General features: G+C 41.3%; 1 protein-coding gene across 3 annotated transcripts in view; it reads right to left on the reverse strand.

The window, feature by feature from the left end:
• The window catches only part of LOC124184663 (3-phosphoinositide-dependent protein kinase 1), a 335,224-nt gene that overhangs the window by 5,202 nt on the left and 313,764 nt on the right, over window positions 1–16,258 (reverse strand). The window contains exon 1 of one of the 3 annotated variants that reach the window (XM_046574640.1): window positions 3,704–3,919. The exons of 1 other annotated variant lie outside the window; for it this stretch is intronic. Coding sequence is in view for 1 of the 2 variants with exons in the window: in XM_046574639.1 (XP_046430595.1) it covers window positions 3,218–3,226 (9 nt within the window). In the remaining variant the exon portion in view is untranslated. Of the gene's footprint in view, window positions 1–3,217; window positions 3,356–3,703; window positions 3,920–16,258 lie in introns of those variants that run through there. One more of the 3 variants, XM_046574639.1, reaches the window with a different exon arrangement.

Genomic DNA, 16,258 nt, shown 5'->3' on the forward strand with positions numbered 1-16,258 from the left:
AATATTATGTACGTATGATATATTGATATATACGTTATATGTATACGAAAAAGGTAACGTGTGGGTCCGTGCGTGTAGCGTGTTTTCTCGATATCGAATATAGCGGAAAGGTTAAAGATCCTGAAGATCCTTGAGCCTTGGGCCGAGAATAAAAAAACGACGCAAGGTTACAGGTTGCGCGTGTGAAATGTATACACGGACACGTATACCCCCCACACACACACATGCGACTAAGGAAAAACAGAACGCAACGGGCAATAACCAGACTGTCGATACCCTTCGATTGTGAGGTGCACAACAGCGGCCGAGCAAGAACCGCTTACACGCACACACGGAACGTACGTGTATGTCGTCACATAGGTATTACCACATTGCCGCCGTCGTAGTACGAATAGAACTAGGAACGAAATCTGTTTTTTCTTCGTCGTTTTGTTTCTCTTCACTTTTTATTTCCTCCGACTGACGCTGTGAACTTGGAAGGATTAAAAATAAAGGGATAAGTACGTGAAAGCATTACGCGGTTCTCCTATACTGGTTCGTTCGCCCCAAGTCCCCTCCAATTCCCATTCCCCATACAACATCCCACCACCTCGCGCTGGTTTACCGCGGGGCCTTCCCAGACCATGGCGTTAGCCATCCGTGGAAGGCCGACGACCTCCACGTGCAAGTCTTCCTTCGTTCAGAAGGCTCAACACGCCGCCTTCCCCACTCTGCTTGGGGGGCTCTATGTTTTATATGTTTATACGAGCACACACATATCTGTATCTATAGGAGTGTATACTACGTATACGTATTTCGTTGCTGGTGAATCACCCGGTATATTACAAGCGGCATTCCAACGGCTTTCTAATTTTAGCCACCGCGCGTATCTTCGTCTTAGTCTTCGCCTTCATCTCAGTCTTAGTAGTCGTATAGTGCAGCGGCATTGCGCGCGCCTTACTTCTAGTTTTCTTCTTTTTCTTTTTTTTTCTACTATGCATTAGTAGGAGGCTCGCTTGCGGAGTCGAGTCGTAGTTTTATTTAGTTCCTACACTCACACACACACACGCACCGGACGTATGTACACATGCGGGTGTTCGTATTCTTTGTCGCCTCTCTCCGAATCCAACTTTTCCGCCTCCGACTCCTCCTCCTCCTCCTCCTCCTCCTCCTCCTCCTCCTCCTCCTCCTCCTCCTCCTCCTCCTCCTCCTCCTCTCTTTGCTCCGTAAGATCTCGAGGAGGCACTACTCTTTACTCGCTCTTGTTCGTGAATGGAGATGCTCTGAATTTCATGTCGGCATTCGCAGACGGTGATGATGATCGGATCGGAACATCGTCGACTAAATTCGAAACCGGGTAGAGATATAACAACAGAAATAGAATATACCGAATAGAAATAGTAGTATATTCTAATCTATGATAAAAAAATTACACTTTTACTATTACAAGTCTTGTTTCTTCCTATAGAAATATCGATGTGAATTGATGTCTGTAATTTTTTTCTTTCGATTTTCTTTAACACTAATTTCGATTAGACTTAATGCAGGCATTCTTTTATCCTCTGTCGCTGGAAAAAATTACGAAGTTATGAACGAACAATTACGTTAATAATAGAACCAACGAAATGTACGGAATAAATTTTTAAAAAATCGCTTCTCCAAGAAGTTAGTGGAATACATGGATATTGTACAAAAAGTGTAATAAGACGGGTGTTGAGAAACTTGAGCGCGCCAAAACTGTTTGGTAAATGTAAAAATTTTACGAAATACTGTACAGATTTGTAGTGTTTAATATAAGGATAATGATACGTGTGCATGCGTACGTTGCATGCTACGTATAAGAGAATGCCAATGGCGAAGCCGAACCGAGGTAAACATGTTTTTTTGAATGTTGTTGCGCTGAGACGGGAAAGCAAATATACCTAAGACACATATTGAACGGTAAGGAGAAGAAACGATGGAGAAAAAATTGTTTTTTGTTCGTCAGATCAGCGATGATTCTCTATTACGCGTGACGTAGGTTGAAAAAACGGTGTTACGTTGTATCGGATCGACGCGGAAATTTCAATACTTCGTTTAGGAATAAGAATAATTTTGGTAAGTATGAATGAGCTGTGATAGAAGCGAAAGACGAAGAAGGAATGGAAAAGAAAAATCGTACGAATGGTGGAAAACTTATATTCCGACTAATCTCCGCGATATCCTGAAGCATTATTTAAAACCGTTAACTCAAACCGCGCGACTGGCAAAACAACCGAGGATCGCGTAAACAACTTTCGAACGCTACGTGCTCTAGCGGCTGGCGAATTTATTCAAATTCTCAAATCTTACATTATTCATGTCGCGAGACAGTATGTCGCTAGCCTCCAGGTGTCAAGGGGGTTCCCGTAATATAATCTTCCTTCTTTCCTCTGCCGCCCGGATCTATAAAACTTCTTTTCTCCCTCCGTCGCATTTTCCCGCATTTTGGGATTTTTCTTACGCTTGGCTCAGCCCGCTTTTTGTTTCGCGAGGTAGGTGGATTACATTTTTTTTTTTTTTTGGAGTAAAATAAAGATTCTTCCAACTTTTCTGTCAAATTTCTGTCTCAGAGTTGGGAATTCTTTTTTTACCTAATTTACTATTTTCACTCATCATTGGAGTTATTTCCATTTTTCTTATGATATTTCTACAAGCAGCTTGGAGATCGACGGTAAAGTGTTAAGTAGGAACGATCGAGAGTTTAGATCGCGGGATAAAACGAAACGAACAACCGAGAAGAAAATATTTACGTGCGAGGAAATAATCTTTTCTTTTCGAAACTTTGACGAGGATTAGTGAATGGGAGGAAGAATCGTGTCGCGTAGCGATGTCGTCACTGGATTTCTGGTATGTTTGCGTTGTTGTGATGTTTGCGTTTCAAAGCTGCAGGCGTTCTCGCTTACGCGCTTGTCATTAACGCGAGATAAGCATGATGCTGAAATTTGTAACAATGTGAACGTAACGAAAATTCGGGGAAAAAATCATCATTGTGCAATATTAGAATGCCTTTCAAGAAGTAGGTTCATCAATATAAGACTATGTTTTGTTTATCACGGTTTGCCAAATTTCAGACATTTCGAAAGGTTCGTAGTAACGATTTTTCCTAAACACGCATCGTTACAGTAAGGTTACTAACTTCGTCCTAAGAGATAAGCAGATATATGTACGAGCTTGTTCGTCTGTCCGTTGCATACACTGCATACATTACAATACGCACTACGGTCATATTTCGTCCACACAGACTTCGTATCCAGTCGGGTGTTGTCCCACCCCAATTTTCGGTATAGGATCTCTACACAAGGCGAATTCATGGATTCGTGTTGTTGTTGTGTTGTTGTTGTTGTTGTTTTTGTTGATGATGAGCATGATGAGCATGATGAGGATACTAGTCGCGGGAGCAAGTAGAACGGTATAAAAAAAATTTTTAAAAAAATAAGTATCACTCCCTAAATTGCCTTATAATCACAGGTCCCACGGTATATGCGTAATATAAAGTTGGTGTTGTAAAATAATCTTCACTTTGGTAAATGTATAATTTCGCAAGTATCGTAATAGAAACACGAAACGTTTATTCGAAACTGTGTAGTAATGTGTTCTTCGTTGTGCAACGTGAAACGTTACGACGAAGAAGTTTGTTTTTGTGATATAATTTTGTTTTTAATCAATCCACTTTGCGTCGATCCACGGGTAATAGGAAGCTTACCTTGAATAATTTCTTAAGCCTCCTGTAGCCGCGATGTAATCGCGACACGTACTGCTTGTTGGAATCCAGTTTGAATGATTAAAGCCACAGTTGATGGAATGAAAACAAACTTGCCAACTCTCAAATATATGTAAACGTTGTTGAACTCGACGTTTTGCTAAACTCGGAGAAAACGCGTCCGTGGCTTTTGAGAGCCGATCGCTTACTGAACTCTCCGGGGTGCGCGCCCCGGGTGCTAACCCGCGCTATCCCCACCATCGAAGAAAAACGAGGCCTGCGCGTTGGCCGAACGGAGGCGGAAATCCCGCGCATGCGCGGGAAGGGCTCTGGTTAACCGACAGCGCCCCTCGTCCATCCCCTCCACCACGCCCCACGTACGCGCCTAACTCTGTGTGCGCGTTTGTTTATAGCCGCGTTCTGGGAAATCCCAGTCCGAGTAACGGACTCTGGAGCCTTCACATTCCCACTCCGGCTTTGCATCCGGTCGGTTCTTGGATTCGCCGGCGCCGAGACTTGACTCTCCGTTTTCTCGATGCGGTTTAACTCGCGTCTCGGACGTTTCCCGCTCTTTATCAATTAATACGTTGAGATATATTCCTCGTTTACTACGGGTTTTCCTTATTCAGTTTTTTTTTTCCTCTCGGATCATTCACGAAATTTTATAACGTGTACGCTGTTTCTATTTTTTTTTCCTCATCTCCGTTTGTTTAACGCCAGTCATTTATTGCCTTTCACTTCTACCTACACCGAAATGTAAACAATGCCCCTCACCGACACGTAGGTATTCATCGGCAACTCTGCAAATAAAAATGCTCGTTACTTATGCTGAGATTAATTTCTGCCGAATGCGCCCGTCATTGTTTCTCTGTTGTATGTACGATAGGTGTGTGATCCCTTCGCTTTATTGCTGCGGCTTGGTTGTCACATACCGTATAACGTGTACGTTACCTGCATGTCGCACCTCTCGATACTACGGCCAGTCAGAATTTAATGTATGTATATATTTAATTTCCATAAAATTCATTACCCGCGGCTTTCCAATTGCTCGATATCTTGTTTACGCGGCGAAGCGAGCCTCTGTCGCAAGGCAAGTATATAATATCACGAGCTGCGCGTGCCGTGGCACGGAACCTGCACTCGGAACTGTCAAAGTCCAAAGGAAAGCTTTGCGGGCATTTTACATTCATTGTCAGTCGTGCGCGCGCGTATGTTTATAATATACGTAGGTATGTATACACATGCGTATCGCGCAGCGTCTACGACAAAAATTTTGGAGAAGGCTTGATCGTGTCGTGTTATGTGTTGCGATCGCTGCAGCGTGGAGCAGAGGTTCAGCACATTGATTACACGTTTCATTCCAGCCTCAAACTTATTACGTGTGTTATATGTATACGTGTATAGGCGTATACACGCCAGTTTTTATTATTTTACGATTATTTATTTTCTGTAATAAGAGGTATGTTGAATAATTGATTGTTAAATGCGATGCACATCCATAATGCGCATGTGCGTACGATGTGTACCATCGTTACGCTACGTTGTATCTGCCATGAAAACAGCGTGCGTTTTGTCAAAAGTGCATTCTAAGTATGTACCTACCTAAACATACTTACGTACTAATGCGTATAATATACCTAATATACAAGAGAGAAATAACGGCAGCGCGAGTGAATACAGTGCGGTAGGCAAACAAGATTTCGAATCCCTATACCTATATACTTGATGATCGGAACCCTGGTATCATCATCCGTAGGAATGAAAATATTATCGTACATATCACGGGTTATTAAGTTACGAAAATATGTTTGCGCGAACGATGTACGATGATTATACACTCGTGCAGAGGGGAAAAATTCTATAACAGCTGCCGAGATAGCGAAAACATAATTTCACGTTGTACGATTACCTGGGTGTGCAATGCCTGTGTAATTATAATGTACACACAAATTCAATTGGTCACGGAAATTGCAAAGTACGGAAAACAATCGACACGCATTTTCATTTTACGAATTTACGCAAGGGGAAAGAAGAGTTTTTCGATATACGCAGCATATTATATTATATGGTGGATCAGTGGGCACTGTTTCGTTTTATACCAAACCATCCCATAAGACTGCGGTCTTAATTAATTTGCGTAAGAAAAATTTGTGTACTGGCTGGCGTAATATTATACGCAAGCATAATTATAGTCAAGTGACGGTCGTGTAATTATTATACTTTCATCGAGTCAGTTCACCTACGTCACTATGAGAGTCAATAAAAATGTTTCCCGATTGTTTCGCGCTCCGAGGTTCATTTTCTGCGATAAGGAAATACGCGCGTAAGACGCCGTGAGAAGCTCTCTGATAGGCACCTGCATAATACTCTACATGCGTAATCTACGCGCAAAGTAAATGATAAGTGGTTCGTATTATAAAAATTTTCTCTATTTATTTACGTATTTTTACACTTACCGTAGATAATACGCGTGTAAGGTATTTACAAGATAATTATTTACCGTTTCTTTGGTAGTTTTTAGCCTGCTTCAATTTTAAAAAATTTATAAACAGCTGCACGTAGACTGCATAAATCATGCGCAATCTTCAAGTTCGGTGTAATGTTTTTTTTTTTTTTTCTTTCTCAAATCCGCAAGAGAAAAGCAAGCGTTTGCGGTACGTGCAGGGTTTTGCCATCGCTCGCGTTCGAATTCGGTACGTACGTAAGGCAGGCTACGGGCTCAATGCAGCATGTGCTGCCACCTACTTGACGCATGGAAATAGTCGCCTCGCTTGAACGTCGAGGATCCATCCGCGTCCAGTCCTCTTTGCTCCGACAAATCCTACCTAAGAAATTTCCTTTAAGCCTGTACAGGATGGCCACAAATTTTTGAGGAAAAAAATTCTACGACATTTCCAGGTTTTCCAGGATCCAAAACCTAGTTTTACCTGATATTTTTCCGGCTCTAGTAAGTTACTAAAACCTAAATCGTTCAGCTTATTAACTCTATGTTCGGTTCAAATTCAATTCGAATAGAAGAAAAATATAATGTACAAAAAAGTCACTTTAAGACAATTTGTTTCTACCGACGAGAAAAAGTAAACAGGAACAACTCTCCGAACAGACCATATAACGAATGTGCAGAATAATAATATGGCTGATCGATGAAACACGTAAATAGGCGCGGGGATTTCGTACGCAAGTTTCTCCTTCTCGTCATCGTCGTTGCGGCCGTCGTGGGTATACGGCGTCTATTCAGGGGGGTCCTCGAGACTGATCTCGCATGCACGAGCGGCATCCTCGCCGGCAAATGCGATATACATACACACGTAAATACATGACGTACGTGTACATGTTATAAAACCCCTCTCACCATGCGCCAATCTCGTGGGCGGAAGAGCCGAGATACGTAACGGAAGAAGGATGCTACAGCCACCCAAGTCAGCGACGAGTAATGGGTACTAATTGTGTCGTAATTAATTATTTTTGGTATCCAGTTTTTCAGTTTCGACACGAAATATTGAAACGAAATTTAATTGTCAACATTTTCCGCCTCTCTTTTTGCGCATGCATCACAACGGCTGACAATGAACGACTCGCGTGCTGCAGTTTCATCGCACGTTGACTGACCTTGTTTGTTCTAAGAGGAAAAATGGACATTTATTATTGCTGTGATGACTGTTTTTGACGCGTCGGTCTGCACCGCAGCATTCGAGGAACGGAATTTGCGCAAACTGAAAGTGAAAAATTATGCTGTATCGTATTTCGCAGTCTTCGCGATGAAAACGCGGTTCGTAAACAAGATTTCCCAACTTAGGCCGCGGGTCACGTCACCACACGTGAAAAAAGAAACGAAAAATATCTTACAGCGAAGTAGAACGAATTGAAAATGCAAGCAAAGCACCGTTACTCCTTGCAAAAATTTATTTATTTCGCTGCCAATTGATGGAAGACGTTTTGCAAATGCGGTGGCGATTAACGCGCGACGTGTTGCGGATTTCTTACACGATGGTCGTTAATCTATGCAGAAATATTTTTTATCCCGACAAGTCTGTGGATTGCATTTGACGTGGAATGACATTTTGATGGATTCGCAGAAATTTTTCTTGAGAACGTATAATACCTGTGCGGTTAGTACAAGGAAAAAACATTACGCTGCCTTCGTGTAAAAACAAAAAAAAAAGTAAAAAAATAACGAAATCGTAAACAATCGTCTTTTTATCTTTCGGGCGACGAATTGACTCTGAACCGGATTTGACTCACGAGTTTTCACGTGAAATGAAGAAGCAAAGAAAACCGAAAAGACCTCCTGTTGAAAACTTGTATAAATAAATGTATATCGAGATGATTCATTGATATGTGGAAGGACATGAATTACGAGAGAGCAACTACGCGTATAATGTAAACAAGTTTTAGGAAATGCGAGATAGTAATTAATGTAACTACGGCCATTGTTTCCATTGCACGGGGTTCGAGGTAGACTCGAAGTATGAAATTGACGGAAGGTTACGATCAGATAGGGTCTTGAAACTGTCGCTGGACACGTCCAACATCGTCAGGGTAGGGCGTTAAAGTTATAACAACGTTACTACCGAGTGGTCACGAAGAGACAAAGTCCGTTTATGCATTATATATGTGTAGAGCCTGTCCCCTGTTCTACGGAAGACTTACAATTAGCCAAGACAAAGGCGGTCTCTGCGTAGACAGTAACAATACAACGATTTTTGTCCAACAATAGAAAAGGCAGTGAGCGTGGTTTATTGCAGAATCGTATACCTATTCCGTGAAGCGGCCTCCTGCAGAACCCGCGCAGCAGAGTCCTTTGACAAACTTGAAAATCAATCACCCGTGACAGCCGGCTACGTATACGACTCTAGTAATTTAATATCGTCGGTGTATAATTTCGAAGGGTCGAAAACGAGAGTTGGAAGTATCGGTACATGCTAGAATACGTAGATCGGGGGGCGTCTCGACGCAACAATTACACCTCGAATCTCAATAGACTCGTGGCTCGTGCCGCACGTGCTGAGAAAGGTTTATTCGCAGGTAGGTAGAAAAGACAATCGTCGATGCGGAGAAGGTTGTCGAGCTAACTTCTACGCAGGTGTAATCTGTAATAACAATGTGGATAATGGGAAAAAGGGCCCCCGAAGAAGAAAGAGCCTCACGTCGAGTCGCGTAACGCGCCGCTTTGCTCGCCCTCCGATCCACCAGCGCAGCCTTATCCCTTTATTCGCCGGTTGCTTTGTGTAATCGCATCGTATGTACGGAGACTCGCTACGTGTCGCGTCGAAATTAACAATCGAGTAATACCCGTTCTATCGAAGAAGCGGGTAACGTCGACGACGCCGCGACGCCCTGCGTACTCGACGTGTCACGCCTACGTCACAACTCAACTGCTGTGTCCGACGATACGCATACGCCTGTACGTATATCAGACCAGTGAAAAGAAGGACGAAAAAAGGTGAATAAAAATAAAATACAATCGTATTCGGGTGGAGAATATTTTATCGTATTATATACGCTAGATGTTAATATTTTTTTTTTGTTTTTTTATGGAATATTCGAGCTAGAATGCTCACTGATTTCTCACAATGACAGATCTTATTGTAAACAACCGATCCTGCGACGAAATGATTGAAATACAGGTGGTACTGAAAGTGTTGAAAAAACGTGTGTATTTTAAACGGCAAACTTGACAACCCTTGCGCAATGGTTTAGAGTTAAGATAAAGGTCTGTGCTTCAAAGAAAATTTTTATCTATTTTGAAAAGTCTTAAGAAGTCTAAAATAAGAACCACCCTTAATGTATCTATAATCTGTGTCTTCGGGCGTAGCTACGGTTACTTTTGTTTTGTTATTTTTTTTTTTTTTTGGTTTTTCCACATACGTTACATACGTACAACATTCGACGTTGCCTCGAGTGTCTCCGGAAGTATGCCGTGTAATTACACCGAATACTTAATTGCCACATCCTATTTTCTTTTTCACTTTCGCCATCTCTGTTTTCACATCGTGCAACACTCCACGCGCACAATATTTACCGCAGCTCTGGCGAGTCCCGCGGCGTTGTCTCCCTTTTGCTTCAGGGTGGAAAAATTTTCCTCCAACTGGCTATGTACAACGCAGATGTTTACATTTATTCTGACCCAGAAATCAGTCTACGGAGACGAATCGTTCAGACTCTATCGAGAGATCCAATCACTCGTCGATGTGCATGCACAGGGTGTCGCGGCTTGCATGCTACATAACTCCGCTGCATTACATACGTAGGTGTATTCGTTTTTTCTCACGTTTGTTCACCTCTTCGCAAATAAACACAGAAGCTGCCACTGTTTACACGAATAATCGTGTTTTGCTCGTTTACATCTTGTGTACGGGTCACGCGTACCGTATATATATATACGCGTGCAAGAAAGGAGGCGCAGGATTGAGTTTCGAACGGTGAAGGGAATCGGTGATAGGGGTATTCTTTGAATACGAACAAACATCGTAGGTATGTGTCGTAATTCCTTGTTCCAAAGGTAAATACAGTTGCGTAGTACAGGACGCGACGAGCCTTACAAGGTTGATCTATATATCTTCGAGTAAATTTGGTACAACGAGGACAATTTCCCATATCTACGTATCCGATCTAAAACCGATGAACCGTATCACGTGGCGTGCAATTGTACAGGGGTTAAAAAATGATCATAAATAAGAGCGAGGACAATCCGGGCACCCATTGACCATGCACGCATCTACATATGCACCACACATGTGTGCATATACGTATATCGTACTTATATACATATACAAGGTGCAGATAACAACATGTTAATGCGTTGTTATGTATACGAGGCGTGCTGGAGACGAGCTTCCGGAATTGTTATTCTCTCGCTCGATGAAGCGTAGGTATATTATACATGTATGTATAATATTGTGTACCGCATGTGTGTACAAGAATTGTTCCGCCCGTACTGACGTTGATTACCGGACGATGATCTCACGCGTCAATAAATACGTGTACATAAATACATGTATACGTACGGGGCTTTCCACGGCACTCACAATCAGTAAACGATTGACCATAACGTTTTTCAACTTCATCAAGGATTTTTTCTACATTCTACATTTTTATTTCTACGATCTACATTTTTTATACAGTAACGACCCTCGGAAAACTTCCAAGAATTTTTGCGAATTTTTGGCATCATTCTCTATTACCTTAGGATTTTTTAAACCTATTCCGAAAACACGGAAATTGATTTTACAATTCGGCAGGTTTGATTTTTTCAAACACTCTGACCGAAATATCTCGAAAATTATACAACTTGGGAAGCTGTTTTTGATTTAATTTTGTGAGTAGTAAAATTTTCTATAAAAAAGATCGAGAGTGCTATACACCTACACGTAAACCTTCTCAACTTGTACAGTTTTCGACATATTTCTGCTAGAGTGTTTGAAAAATTGAAAACTGATGAGGCGCCTTTTAGATTTTTCTACCGAGTTCCGGTCTCGCGAGGCTTTGTTTGAGGCTAGAAATTAAGTATTCGAAGAGTACGTAAAAGGAAAAAAAAGTTGAAAAAAAACGGGTCTAATACATGTGTAGGTGTAATGCATGTACAATATACATATTAGCCGATACATGTGCAGCGGTACGTTATTAGCCGCGTTAAATTTTGAGAGTAAGATAAATATAACGTCGGCGGCATACGTATAACAGATCCTGCGGAGTTATTATACATGTATTATACAACGAACAGGCAAGAACGCGGTTAGAGCAGCTAGAATAGGAAAACGGTCGGTTCGTCGAAACCCGGTTGTTTACACCGGTATGTGCCAAGTGGAATTTGGCAACCGGACGAACAATAATCGCTCTCTTCTAATGCATTTCACGCGTGAGATAATCCTTACAGCGGGACACTTTTGTCCGTGGCTGTATGCGTATTATTTGTACACATAGGTAGGTATGTATAATACATTGAGGTCGCACGTACGTACACATTACACATACGTATGGATCTACGTTCTATATACGCACGGAGTGTCAAGTTGCACGTGATATTTACGTTGAAGCTGTTTCGTCGCGCCGTACCGACAGCCTCGATTTATCGCGAAAAACTAAAACATCGGGGATGTATCGGGCATGTAGTGGGTTTTATTTTCATCCTGCCCTAGGTATTGCCGAAGTCCATTTCTCTCTCTCTCTCTCTCTCGATCGGTCGACGTACGTAATGTTATATTTATTAAGTACACACACGCGGTACGTAGGCGAGAAGTCTTCCCGACGTGTGTAGGTATAAAGTGACTCGTGTGTCCACGCGTGGAGTCCGTTCCGCATATAATGCACGAATTCTCCGTAATCGGTTCACGGGTGACGTTAATTCGTCCGTCTTCTCCCACACACGCACGTTCGGTATAATAATATATGCAGCAGCAAGGCGACGAGACGACAGCAAACAGCAAACAGCAAACCGGCAACGGCTCTACGTGCGTCAACAGGATGTAAGCGAAATTGTTTTGACTTTCAAGAAGGAAAACATTAGGACCTCGCCGAAATTCGCACGATGCACTTGTATGTGTTACTCCTTCGTGCCGAATGTATTTCCCTCCGCGTTGCTCCATGTATGCGTCGTTATTTGATCGTACATGTCTCACATTATGCTACGCCTATACGCACATACCGTGTACGTGAATATTAAACTTCTTATACAGTGCGCAGGCTGTATAGTACGTATGTACGTACGTACGTGTGCATGGAGATATTCTATTCATACCTTCCTTTATCCTGGCTAACGGTAAAGTTAGGATTATCGTTAGTTATTGTTAGACTCTGACCCCACTTTTCTACAAACGGGCAAATGCCTACTCGAAATTGTCAGAACTCACTAATGGCTGTAAGCGCGAGTATACGCGAGATATACTTAGGTATGCAATAAGATAAGCGAGAGATTAGCGTAATTCGTTTACGTTGGGCAAAGCGATATTCCGCAAGTACATGTATACGGTTTAATGCGAAACTAATTAGCGAGTAACCTATCGCACTAGACTATCATACTTTGAGTACAGTTTAGGTATACGACAGAATCGGATTCGTCCGTTTGGTTTCGACCGTGTAAAATGCATACCTGAGGCGTCTCGGTTTGACGAGAAACGCGTCATTTTTCGAAAAATTTTCTCCTCACGCAGGACAACGTGTATTTCGCGTACAATCAGCATAGACGCCGGTATAACCTTGCGCATAGATATGTAGGTATGCGTATATCTCGTACGTGTTACGTGCGGGGGCAGAATGAGATACGTAATTCCGTAGTAGCGAGACGCGCGAACGTTGCTGGCGATTGACGAAGACAATAATTGGCACACGAGGATGGCGCCAAGCTCCGTTCCCTGCCAAGACCGACATATTTTCCCGAAACTTGTTATGCCTGCTGTATGCCAACCTCACCCTTGCTCGAACCATATTCCACTTCGGCCGCGTCGAGCAGGCGCGGTTAAATATCCAAGGGGCTATTCTTCCCCGAGGATAACAACCCTGTTGTACGCGTTTCTACTTGCCTACTACACAGTTACCGTTTACTGCTGGAACCGGAGGGAAATGCCGTAAGGAAAGCGTTGTATATATGTTTAACTGGTTATTGTTTTTACAGGGTTATTGTGCGTACCTTGTACCAAAAACGATCATACTTATAACCAGCGTCGTTCGCAGATTCTGTGTAGGTATTAGGCATTTTTTAAATTTGAAGTAGGTATAGCGTAGAGCGTAAAAGAAAATCATCTTTCACAGAGTTTAAAATTTTTTGGCCCACTGGTTTGATTTTTACTGTTGCCAAAAACACGAAAATCCAATTATCGAATCGATAGCCCCGATCGATCAACTTCATATTTTACTCGTACATTCTTTGTTAAAAAACACATTTCGATTATTTCTTTCGGCTGTAGCTTCTAAACGAAAAGCTTGCCCATTTTCATCTTGATCTCAAAATTTTCGTTTTTGAGCAAAGAACTTATGAGAAAAATTCGAAGCTGATCGTTGGGGCTCTTGATTCGATAATTGCAGTAGCAAAAATCACGCCCAAAAAATGTGATCCAAAAGAAGTAAGACTCGGTGAAAAATTTTGTTTTTTGCACAGTCTTCACGATACTTGAAAGTAAAATAAATGGTCGATTGTGAGGGCCAAACTTAGGTTGGTTTGCGGTGGAATGCCTTATACATATGCTAGAATAATTGGTAGGTACAGAAAAATTATGTAACGTGTTGTCGTTGATTTTCATTTTTGCATCTTCATTTCCTCCTGTGTATACAAAGATTATACGATTGGCCGATAAAAACTCTGTTGACTGTATCCGGTGCATGAGCGGTGACGAGGCAACAAATAGTTAATTTTTGCAACAGATTAATGTATACACACACGCATGCATATATGTGTGTGTGTACATTAATCTGTTAGATATATATATATAGATATCTAACGCCTAGTCAGCGATTCCGTGAAAAATTGGCGGCTATGCAACATCGCGTCCCGTCGGTTCTCCCATTCAAATGTCAAGCATGCATTAAAAGAAAACAATGAATCACGCCGCTTCTATAAGACAACGATATGAGAAGGAAGAGGGGAATCGAAAAATTAAAAGAAGTTTGCCTTTCTTAAATTCTAGGTACGTTCATTCGCAACGATTTGTCATCGTTGTTTACAATATTTAATATTTGTTTGAGTACATGGATAAAGCCTTATCGCAATACTTGAAGACAATCTTTTTCCCGGATATTAACGGTGTATCATAGTGGTGCAATATCGATCTAATCCGATCTTATTAATAATAACAGATATCTCATTGCTACCCTCCCATACCTATTATAATTTTATCCGCGTACGGAGATTTTGATAATTACCGACGGCATTTGGTTCCCGGCGAGGTTGTAGGTCATGTTTTAGAATTGCGAAGTCAATGGTGGCAACATTAATACACATATGGTATTAAATGTACACGCGTGTACACCTATATCATAAATATAGGTGATATGCATGTTACATGCGCATGCGGCGTGTGTGCAAAGGTGCTTACATATGTGTACGTAGCTATGACGTGACGTGCAAGCATCCGCTGTGTGTGAACGTGGGTTTTTCATTGAGTTACCGAATGGCATTCACCATTCGATGAATTCAGATTCTACCGCGATTGAATACGAATGAGAGAAATACACGGTGATGTAGCTCGATCGAGGGTTCGCGCAGGTATCGGATTGATGGATACGTGCCTACACGTATGATTCTTCCAAATTCCATCTCCCCACTCCGTTTAGACTCCTTAACCGACCCACAAAGTTTGGGTTTCATTTCTATAGTTTTCCGGTCTTCTCACGATTTTTATTTCTAATTATTGTTATTATTACTGGGAAACAAAAATAGGTAAATTCAGAGCGCAAGGATCACTGGCGTGAATATTTAATGCAGATCGTATCGCATCCCCTGATACACATATTGTGCCTTGCGTATATATGTATAATAATAATGAAGAGTTTTGGGAACAAAACAAAGATAAACGATCGTGATTTTTTTTTTTTTTTTGAAATTTTGTGTGAAACTATTATATATAATACATTATACTTTGAAATACTTTGAACAAAACAGCTCGATTGATCCACGAAATTTATTCATACAAAGATTCCGAAGTTCAATAAACAGATTTTTTTGAACCATAAATCTCAGCACCTCCTTATTCCCTATTCTCTGCGCAGGTAATCGTTTTTCCATAAAATGTAGTCTAAAAAAGAAATAGAATTAAAAAAATGTGACTGAACGTTATTTTCTTTTCAGATACACAAAATTCAAGAGAGGCGGATCAGAATTTGTAAGACGAAGGATGGAACTCGCCTGTTCTCTTTGTCTAACGGACTGCAGAAGGTTCGTATATTTTATAATTTATTCATGGTCAAGATTTGGCAGGCCCTACCTAGTCACGATAAATAAATACCCATGAGCGGAGCGATAAGAATAGTCAGGCCCGAATTGTGACCGTGAGGCTAAAAAGGATATAGCCTTAGGTCCTCGAAATTTTCAATAATTCAGGTATTTGAACTCCTAATCTTTACCAATAAAGGATCGCATGAATATCAAAAGCTTGCCGCAATCCGATTCCCAAGACTTTCCTGCATAAAGTTTGAAAACTTTTTACGCACGTATGCCTACAAAATATCGTAAATCGCTAATTTTTTCCCTAATATCACAGGAAAATGTAATTGATTAATCTGTGGACAGAGAGTGAACTCGCTCGGGATTTAGCTTTTGAAAATGAAAAAAGACGATTTTGCCAGCGTTGAGGCGCGAAATAAAAAATATGATATATAATTACTCAATATCGTATTAAAAAATGTGTTTCCCTGTACAATACTATTTTGTACAAACTTAATTGCATTAGAGAAATATTGTGATAAAAATTCTGTGAGCACTTTTTAAATTTAGCCAATCGAACAATCTTGTAGGAGCGACGTTCGGTTTCTTTTTTCTTTTTTTTTTTCTTTTCGTAGAACAGCCTTCGGTATCGTGCCCCCTTAATTCAGGCCTGAGAATAGTCACCCACTTCTTACAAAGCATAG

Source organism: Neodiprion fabricii, chromosome 6, assembly GCF_021155785.1.
Source record: "Neodiprion fabricii isolate iyNeoFabr1 chromosome 6, iyNeoFabr1.1, whole genome shotgun sequence".
Lineage (NCBI taxonomy): Eukaryota > Metazoa > Arthropoda > Insecta > Hymenoptera > Diprionidae > Neodiprion > Neodiprion fabricii.